General features: G+C 46.1%; 1 protein-coding gene across 1 annotated transcript; it reads right to left on the bottom strand.

Annotated features, from left to right (window-relative positions):
* Nucleotides 1-2,220: 2,220 nt before the first annotated feature.
* LOC100018664 (brain-specific serine protease 4-like) lies at nt 2,221-9,430 on the bottom strand. Its single transcript, XM_001371756.5, has 6 exons — nt 9,261-9,430; nt 8,093-8,119; nt 7,218-7,380; nt 5,302-5,576; nt 3,934-4,091; nt 2,221-2,988 (listed from the first exon to the last, which is right to left on the bottom strand). The coding sequence occupies exons 1-6, from the start codon at nt 9,328-9,330 to the stop codon at nt 2,740-2,742; spliced, it is 942 nt and encodes a 313-aa protein (XP_001371793.2). The 5' UTR covers nt 9,331-9,430; the 3' UTR covers nt 2,221-2,739.
* Between the last annotated feature and the right edge of the window lie 386 nt (nt 9,431-9,816).

Genomic DNA, 9,816 nt, shown 5'->3' with positions numbered 1-9,816 from the left:
TATATATATATATCTTAAATATATAATTTATGATTTATATATTACATGTTATATTTATATAATATATGATATATATGATTTACATATATATATGGATGTTAGGTGATTTATCTTTTCCAGACTAGGAAGGAATGTGTCTTCCCTGAAAGGGACACCTGCAATAACCTTTCCTTTAGCAATAAGAGCCTGTGGCATTTCATTTATAAAATGGGGATAATGAATATTGCCCTACCAGCCTCACTGGGATATTGTGAGAAAAGCACTTTGTTTAAGCCCCATGAAGGCAGCCCAGGTCTACAGAAACTTCAGATTTTTCCCAGCTCCCAAAGGGATCTTCCACCACACACCTTTTAAGTAGGTGCTCAACAAGGTTTTGATATGAATACTTTAAGAGAAGCAATAAGGCGTAATGAGGTGGAGGTGGGGGGAAGAAGGGCTGCCATTTGAAGTCTGGAGACCTGAATCTGAATCCAGGTTCTGACAATGAGTGGCTGCTCAAACCTGGGCAAGAAGCCAATAAGTATTAAGAAACTATGAGCTAATCACTATGAATATCAGCAATGACCTTAGTCCTAAATGTAGAAGGAGAGGTCAGGGGACTAAGCCAACGGCCATTAGGAGCCAGTGAATGTTGGGAGCTTGAAGAGACCTCAGACCCCTGAGGGCTTCCTGCCCTGGGCTCTGAGGATAGATTTCAGAAGGATTGGGAAGTTGGATGGGGAGACATTTTCCATCTTTATTTTCACTAGAATTGATTTCCTTCGTGATCCTATATATTGCACCTTAAAGAACATTCTGAGAAGGTCAGGCTTTCACTTGACTGCCAAAGAGGATTTCCATGGCTCAAGAAAAGGTGAAGTATGTGGTTGGGAGATGATCTAGAACCCAATCTCCAGGATGCCAGGCTGGGCTTCTTCCTTCTGTAGTAGTCATACAGCCTCCATTTACATTTCAAGGTCAGAGTCCCCACACAGATCCAGGTAGTTTCCCTTAGGAGAATTTAGAGTGGAAAAACAGTAATTCTCCCAACTCCAAATATATAGGGACACGCTTAATTCCCACATGCCCAACAAGGCATCATCCCTAGTTTAACATCTTCTTCCCCCACCTGTCATGTCCTTGACCTCTGCCATACCTCAGTCAATCACTAGGAAGTGGGGACCAGAAATTTGGAGGTGGTAGTTGCCCGGGAGTGGAATAGGAAAAGAGGTTGGGGTTAGAACTGGATAAGAATCCTAGCTTACTACTTATAGGATCAGGGCATGTCACTTCATCTTGAGTCTCAGTTCCTTTCCCTGACAAACAGGGATCGTGATATTTTTCTCCATCTGCCTCAGAAGGTTGTTGTCAGAAAGCACTCTTTAGATTGTAAAGTGTTATATAATTATGAGCGATGACAATGATATGGGAGCTCCAATGGTGGGGGACTGGGGTGAGGAGTCAGGGTACCCCAAAGGTACAAGGACCTGTCAAGACAGTGGCTGGGAATCAGAAGGCAAGACACAGACCTGGAAAACTAGGAAGAGTGTCACTGAATCATAGAATGCCAGAACTGAGAGAGAACTTAAAACATAGAATGTCAGAGTTGAAAAGAATTAAGATTATAGAATGTCAGAGCTAGAAAAGACTTTAGAAGATGGAATGTAGAATTTTAGAGCCAAAAGGGAAGTTAGAACAAAGAATGTCAGATTTGGAAGCAATCTTAATTCACAGACTATCAGAGCTAGAAAAGACTTTAGGACACAGGATGTAGAATTCCATATATGAAAAGGACCTTAAACTATAGAACATTTAAGATGGAAAGGACCTTAGAACAAAGGACGCATGATGTCGAATTTCTAGGTAGCCTTTGACCACGGAATGTCAGATTTGGAAGGGACATTAGAACATAGAAAGTCAGAATTGGAAGGGACCTTAAAAACAATCTGATTAAACATCTTTATTTTAAAGATGGGGAAAATAAATCTGAGGGAAAAGGCATTTGCTCAAGGTTCCACAATTGTTCGTGGTGGAGTTATGGTTGGAACCCTTACCATTAGAACTATTTCCTCTATTCCATATTTCTGGACTTTGGGACTTGGTGATCTGGATTCTAGGAGAATATTGGAGGCTTGGGAAGTATCCCCTTGAAGATAATAGTCAGGATATTCTATTATGGTTAAGATTCCAGGTCTAGAAAACAGTTAGGGAAAAATATCTCCACCCCAACCCCATCCCTCATGCTCCTGCTTCCCAGTCCATGTTCCTATGACTCAGGATAGGCGAATAAATAATTTATTGAAATTAAAGGAATAGAATTAGATACATGGAAGTGCCACAAATAACTTATAAAAATCAGTTAACATTCAAACATGTGCTTTCTTGGGAACCACAGTCTTCTTCTCTCACCCCTCTCTATCTAACCAGGATGCTGTAAGACTGGATCACCGGCCAGCCGGGATAGGACCCAAGAGTTCAGGCTCCTCACAGGCTCCCCCTTCCCCAATTTCTGCTAGGGGTTTGAGGGAGGTGGGGAGAAGGAGTGAATGCTCTCCAAGCCTGATCCTAGAGGGGGTGGTAGAGACCCAGAAGGGGGCATAAACGGAGGCATCTGAGCTCTGCCTTCATTCAGAGGTAGGTTATATATTTACAGTGGGGAAAACCGCAACATGAAGTCAAAGACCTAGAGGTGTCTAGCTGACCCCACAGCTGGTCCTAGGTTCCACCTTCTACCCTCAAATCCAGGCCTCTCGCCCACCCCTAGGAGGGCCGCAGCCTGTAACCTCGGTTGTCCCTTTCACTCATCAGGCCAAAGTCTTCGGTGTCTCCCCGCGGCTGGCCTCGGAACTGTGCCCCTTGCACTACTCTTTGAATCCAGGCTTGGTGGGCAGTGAGGCGAATGTAGACACCAGGCCGGTTGCGCTCAGCGCAGCCCTCTCCCCAGCTGATGATGCCAGCAAGAAGCCAGGACCCATTCACTTGGCACATCAGGGGGCCCCCCGAGTCACCCTGCAGAGATGGAGAAAAGTGACATACATTTAGAATGAGAAAAGAGCCTCGGAGATAATTGTAGGGTAGGACCTAGAGTAATCTGCTTATAACAGGCCATGATAGTGCTTCGTTGGTGGGTGGACATGTTGAACCCAGCTGAAGTCTTATCTTCCCTCAAGCCTTACTGAAATTCTGTGGGAAGGGGAACAAGAACAACTGGGCAGCTACTCCAGTTTTGAAAGGAAAGTGAGCAGCCCTGATACAAAGGAAATTAGGTAGGAGATCGTTTTAAAAATTTACTCAACTCTCTTTACTATTTAGCATCAAAGCTCTTCAGAAACTGACCTCAAAAGACCTTTACAGTCTTATGCACAAACTCCCCTTTATGGGTTTTAGGGTGCAGCCAAACTGGCCTGCTGTAGGCCTCTCGCCCTAAACTGACATAGGGTAGGGGCTCAGGTTTGCTGTTCAGCCATTTCTGTCATGTCCCAACTCTTCAGGACCCCATTTGAGGTTTTCTTGGGGAAAATCCTGGAGTAGTTTGTCATTTCCTTCTCCAGATCATTTTACAAATGAGGAAACTGAGGCAAATGGGGTTAGTGACTTGCCTAGAGTCACACAGCTAGTAAGAGTCTGAGGCGAGATTTGAACTCAGGAAGATGGAGTCTTCCTGACTCCAGAACCAGCCCTCTTTCCACTGGCTCAGTCACCTGGCCACTAAGAATAGAGCATCTGGGGAAATACGTCTATAATTGCTCCTGAGAGAGAAATCTGATGGTTCTTGGGTTGTCATGCCTAGAGGAGTGAGTCAGGCAACAGAGGTCAATAAGCAGAGGCAGCACCTGATTCCTGGAAGAATTCATTGTCACCGAGTGCAATGGTACCACCTAGCTGGGTCTGGTGTTGGGGAGACGAGAATTCCCTCTAGAGTGGGCCAGTCATCTGACCAGGGATGGAGCTTACCAGGCATGCATCCTTCTTGCCTTCTAGGTAGCCAGCACACAGCATATCTGAGGTGATGGCTCCCTGTCCGGCACCCCGCCAGTAGAGGCGGCTGCACGTCTCAGAGGAGATGATGGGGACTTTCAGCTTCTGCAGAGTCTGGGGGTTTGGCAGGGAGACTGGGGGTGTGAGAAAGGAAAAAGGAAATAAGGAGCTGGACTCAGAGATAATCACTCCCACCCAGTCTTCTCCAGAAGCGCCTTCTTTTGCTCTTCTCTATCAGGATAGGAGAAGTGGCTCACACTTAGCCCTCAGCACCAGGGTCAGCACCAGGCTCCCTAGCTCAGGATCTTATCTCTGATGGCTGGGAGAAGACTCCTTGCTAGCAATGTCAGGATATCCCTAATACTGCAGACCTTCCATTTTAGATTCTGAATCTCAAGTCTCTTGACTAGTCCATTTGGCTAAGTTTCTTTTCCATTTGGTCTGCTCCCTCTACCTGCCTCTGGACCCAACTGTCTTTCAGCCTACATCCATGTCTCTTCCCTGGGCAACTGCTCCCAGGTGGATTGTGTCCACACTAGAATTTCGATTCTAGTCGTTTGTTCAGTCCACTGGAGGAAGCCTACATTGGACTTAATTTGATGGGGGAGAGGACTCAAAACCAGGATGTACAGAGATGTTCTGCCTTAGTACATAAGACTTAGAAGGAACATGATGTTATTTTCAAAAATTATTGAAGTAAAAGATTAGACAAATTATTTGGCCCTAAAGACCAGAATAGATGGCACTGTAGATAGACTGCCAGGTCTGGAGTCAGGAAGACTTGAGTTCAAGTCTAGATTTGATTATTAGCTGTAGGAATCTGAGCAAGTCACTTAACCCTGTTTGCCTCCATTTCCTCATCTGTAAAATGATCTGGAAAAGGAAACAGCAAACCTCTAAGCATCTTTACCAAAAGGGTCAAAAAGAGGCAGTCATGACTGAAAAATGACTAAATATTAACAAAAAAATCAGAACTGGGAAAAAGTTAGTGGCAACTTGATTAAATGAGGCTGCCTGATTTCTGGGAGACCCCCTAGAGCTGTAGTGGTGAGCCTATGGCACCTGTGCTAGAGGGAGCACTCAGAGCCCTCTCTGTGGACGCATGTGCCATCTCCCCAGCTCAGAGTTCACCAGAGTTCATTACTAGAAAGCCAAAGGGACACGGGCCAGGATGCTCCCTTCCCCGTCTCCACACACGCCTGAGAACATTTCTCACTGGAGCCTCTTCCCCTCTCTCTCTGATTCTGTTTCCAGACACCCATCACTCCCCATAGAAGCTTCTTTGTTTTCCTCCTTTAAGTGAACAATGGATGTCTCATGGGGAGAGTGTGTGGGGTGCTTTACCTCCTTCTCCAATGCTGCCCCAGCCAGCAATCCAGCAAGAGGTACCAGGACGGAGCTTTACAGTGCTGTCAGGCAAACAGATGGGCAGGACATGCTCAGAGAATTTGATGGAGTGTTCGAGGCGTACTAGGGCAATGTCCCCCTGGTTGCTCTCTTTCCAGATGTATCTAGGGTGGGGCAGTACCCAGGCCATGCCCACTCGTACGGTCCGAGGGCCAGGGTTTGCCAGCTGCCAGGCCCCCAGAAGCACTGAAAATTGAGATGGCTCCACGGAACTGGAAAAAGAGAAATAGCTTGTTCAGAGCTGGCAAGGCTGGGGACTACCTGGGTTAGGACACCTGGATTCTTTGTCTGGGGGACAGGACATCTGAGTTCTTGGGGAAGAGAAAGAACTGGAGACAAGACATTTGTTTTCTTGGGGGAGGAAGGGAGGTCTGGAAACAAGACACCTGGCTTCTGAAGGAGAGAACAGGTGGGCAAAACTCCTAGTTTGGGGAAAGGTTTTCCAAACTAACAATGAAAAACTTCCTGGCAATGAATGCCCTACAAGGGTAGAATGAGCTTCCTCGAGGTGGTTCTTCCTCACTAGAAGTCTTTAAGAAAAAGTAGGATGACTACTGGTTAGAATGGACTGGAGAGGATTGGGGCCAGGCACTAGTTGAACTAGCTCCCTACTCTGTCTCTCCCTCCACCTAGACCCCACCTGTGGAAGCAGTATGTCGAGATTCTTTGAAGATAGAAGTCCAGGAACATAAGATCCTTGAGTTTTAAGGAAGGAGGTAGGGACAAGAAATGTGGTTTCTAGGGGAAAGAGAGATGGGGGACAGGATGCCAAGGCATAGAAGAAAAAGCAGTGTACTATAATGGAAAAAATCCCTGGCTTTGGAGTTTACATCTCAAGTGTGCTACTTGCTATCTGCATGACATCGGGCAAATCACTCATTCTCTGTGTATCTCAAGCTCTTCATCTGAAAAATGAGGGAATTGGGGGGCAACTGGGTTGCTCAGTGGATTGAGAGCCAGGCCTAGAGACAAGAGGTCTTAGGTTCAAATCTGACCTGAGACACTTCCCAGCTGTGTGACCCTAGACAAGTCACTTAACCCCCATTGCCTAGTCATCATTGTTGTTCTACCTCAGAATCAATATACAATATTGATTCTAAGTAAAAAAAAAAAAACCTGGAGGCAATTGGATGAGATGAACTTCTAGCTCTAAGTTATTTTTTTTCTTAAACCCTTACCTTCCACATTGGCTCCAAGGCAGAAGAGCAGCAAGGGCCAGGCAATGGGGGTTAAGTGACTTGCCCAGGGTCACACAGCTGGGAAGTATCTGAGGCCAGATTTGAACCTAGGATCTCCCATCTCTAGGTCTGACTTTCAATCCACTGAACTACCCAGCTGCCACCTAAGTAACCTATGTTCTAAGGGACTACATGGAGACAAGATATTTAGCTTCTATAGGGCAGAAAGGCATGGGAGAACAGGTTGTCTGGATTCTAGGATGGAGAGATCTAGGGGACAGGATTCTTGGATTGAGGGAAGACAGAAGAATGAGGTAGGTTGGTTTTAGCATGGAGAAATCTGGAGCCCAGAATGCCTGACAGAACTAGATGGCATGGTGGATAGTGTACTGCATTTGAATTCAGAACTGAGACCTGAGTTCAAATTTTGCCTCAAACAGGTCACTTAACTTCTCAGTCTCAGTTCCTTTCTCTGTCAAATGGGGATAAAAATAGTATCTAATCCACAGACGTTGTTATAAGAATCAAATCAAATGAAGTAATATTAAAAAGCCCTTTATAAATCTTAAAATTCTAAAAATGCTAACTATCATCATCATCATCATCATCGTTATTAATTAGGAAGAAGAGAGATGTTGGAGGCAGGATGTCTGGGAGAGGAGAAAGAAAACCTACTCCTTGAAGCAATGGGCAGCTGTGACTACCCATCTGTTGGTGATCAGGGAGCCGGCACAGTGGTGAGTCCCATTCTTCTGGATACTGACAATCCATGGCCATTCAGCCTCCATGGCGTCCTCACCCCCAATGATTCGGTTCAGCAGCTGGGGTTTCCCACAGGCTGGAGAGAGGAGGGGAAATTAGAACTTCTTTTTTTCACTAGCAGCCCTTCTTTAACCTACATCTGCCATCCTTTTCTCTCTGCTCTTCTTCTTTTTTTTTTTAACCCTTACCTTCCATCTTTGAATCAATACTGTGCATTGGTTCCAAGGCAGAAGAGCAGTAAGAGTAGGCAATGGGAGTTAAGTGACTTGCCCAGGGTCACATAGCTAGCAAGTGTCTGAGGCCAGATTTGAATCTCTCTGCTATTCTTGATCTCTATCCTGATTATTCCCATTGTAATGAGGACCCCTTCCCTTCCTTAGAGACAGACAACTAGGTGATTCAGTGGATAGAGCTGGACCTGGAATCAAGAAGACCCAAGTTCAACTCTTACTTGCTGCATGACCCAAGTCACTTAACCTCTGTTTGCCTCAGTTTTCTCAACTGCAAAATGGGGATAATAACATCTACTTCACAGGGTTGTGATAAGAATCAATTGAGAAATTATGTGTATTATAGGACAGTGTCTGGCACACAGAAGGTACTCCATAAATGCTTAGACCTTTCCTTTTCTTCCCTTCCTTCTCAATTTCCCTCCCATTATCAGCTTTTTTCTGCATTTTTGCTTTTCCCAAACTTTCTTGACCCCTTCAACTTGATCTTTCCTCTACTTCTATCTCTTCCTTTAGTTCCCTGCCCTTCATGGGGATGTCCTGATGTTTCCAACTCACCTGGCATCTCAGCAGCTTCTGGAGTGACTAGTAGGGAAAAAAGGAAAAGGTCAGGATGATTGACAGAAGGGGGCCAGTGCCTCTAAACCCAGGCACCCCCCCTTTGAGAAGCCCCTCAGGTCTAAGAGGGAGACATTGCCTGGAGGCTGAAAGGAGCATACCTTCATTGCTCTCCCCTACCTCTGATTGCTCCTCCAAGAGCCCCTCTGTCCATCATATCTCTGCCTAGATGTTGCTCAAGTCCATCATTGTCCAGTCCTCCAAAAAAGTGTCTGCCTCCTCAGGGAGACTCGGAAAAGATTCCAAGACTGACTCAAGGGGAAGTAGATTATAAGAAACATCCCTTCTTACCTTCTCCCCAGGTCTGAGCCTCCCATGCAGACTTCTCTTAGCACTCATGACTTTTTCTCCTGACCTCAACTCTCCCCTGCAACTAGGATTCGAATCCATTTCCTCAGGCTGCGCTTGCCAGTGTTCCTTTTCAGAATCTCTACCCCTCTCTTGAATGAAAGTTGGGGCGAGGACAAGATGAGAGAGGAGAGCTCTCTGTCTCTCCCCTGACCCAGTCCCCACCCATGGAAGCAGTATACTGAGGCTCTTTGAGGATAGAAATAAATATAGGAACTCAAGATGCTCTGAAAACAGAAGAAGGAGCCAGAAGAGGCCCAGTGCAAAAAAAAAGAAACAGGTCAAAACAGACACATTGAAAGAGCCATTGACTCATAGGATGCCACAGTTGGAAGGGACCCAAGGAGGGGAAGTGTCTTGCTCAAGGACACACACTGAGTCAATGGCAGAGCCAGGGCTTCCTAGGCCAAGGTCATAAACACAAAAGGAAAGCCCAAATTAGAGGCAGCAAGGATGGGAGAATTTAAGACAGCCAAAAGAGCTGCAAAGGCAGTGAAAGACAATGAAAACAGTGGAAAGAGAGTACAAGAGAACTAAAAGAGAAGGCAGGAGCAGAGAGGAGGAGGTGAAAACTAGAGGAGTAAAGGGAACTGAGAGCCATTGAGGAATGGGAATGAGAGGTAGAAGGCTACAGAGCTGGAGTTTGGTTTTTATAGGAGAAGAAGAGAAAAACACACTGCAGAGGAGAAGAGGGAGGTGAGATAGGAAAGGCCAGAAAGCATAGCACGTTCAGCCACGGGAATTCACCTCAGTAACTCACCTGAGTGGGTCAGGAATAACAGAAGGACCAAGAACCCGAACCAGGCCCAGCAGTAGCTGGAAACTCCCATGGTGAGTGAGGAAGGAGGGCTCAGGGCCCTGGGACCAGGAGGACAGGAGTCGTGAGTTCCAGGGAGAAAGACTGACTGAATCTGTGGCCTGGCTTGTAGGCCCTAGGTTTTTATCCATGGCAAGGGTGGAATGCTGTCAGACCAGTTGACTCAGTGTCTACTTGGTTGAGGCCCTGTCCCAAGGCTGTGGGTCATTAATGTGGCCCTGGGCAGAACCAGCTTCCTTCACCTGCCTCAGGTCCATAGAATGGCTGGCTTTGGGGCAAGCTCCCTGGCCTCAAGAGGTGAAGGGAGAGAGGAGAAGCAAAGGACAAAAAATGTCAAAGTTAGGCCCATGGAACCCAGAAGCTCAGAGTAGACGAGGACCTTCAGAAACAGAACATAAAAAGTCAGAGGTGGACGGAAGGAACCTCAAAACTCAAGGCTAAAAGGGACCTTGAAATAGAAAATGTTAAATCTAGAAGAAATCTTTCCTAGTCTCCCATG

This window comes from Monodelphis domestica, chromosome 7 (genome assembly GCF_027887165.1).
Source record: "Monodelphis domestica isolate mMonDom1 chromosome 7, mMonDom1.pri, whole genome shotgun sequence".
Lineage (NCBI taxonomy): Eukaryota > Metazoa > Chordata > Mammalia > Didelphimorphia > Didelphidae > Monodelphis > Monodelphis domestica.
Note: the sequence above shows the minus strand (reverse complement) of the source record. Positions and strands in the feature narration are given on the sequence as shown.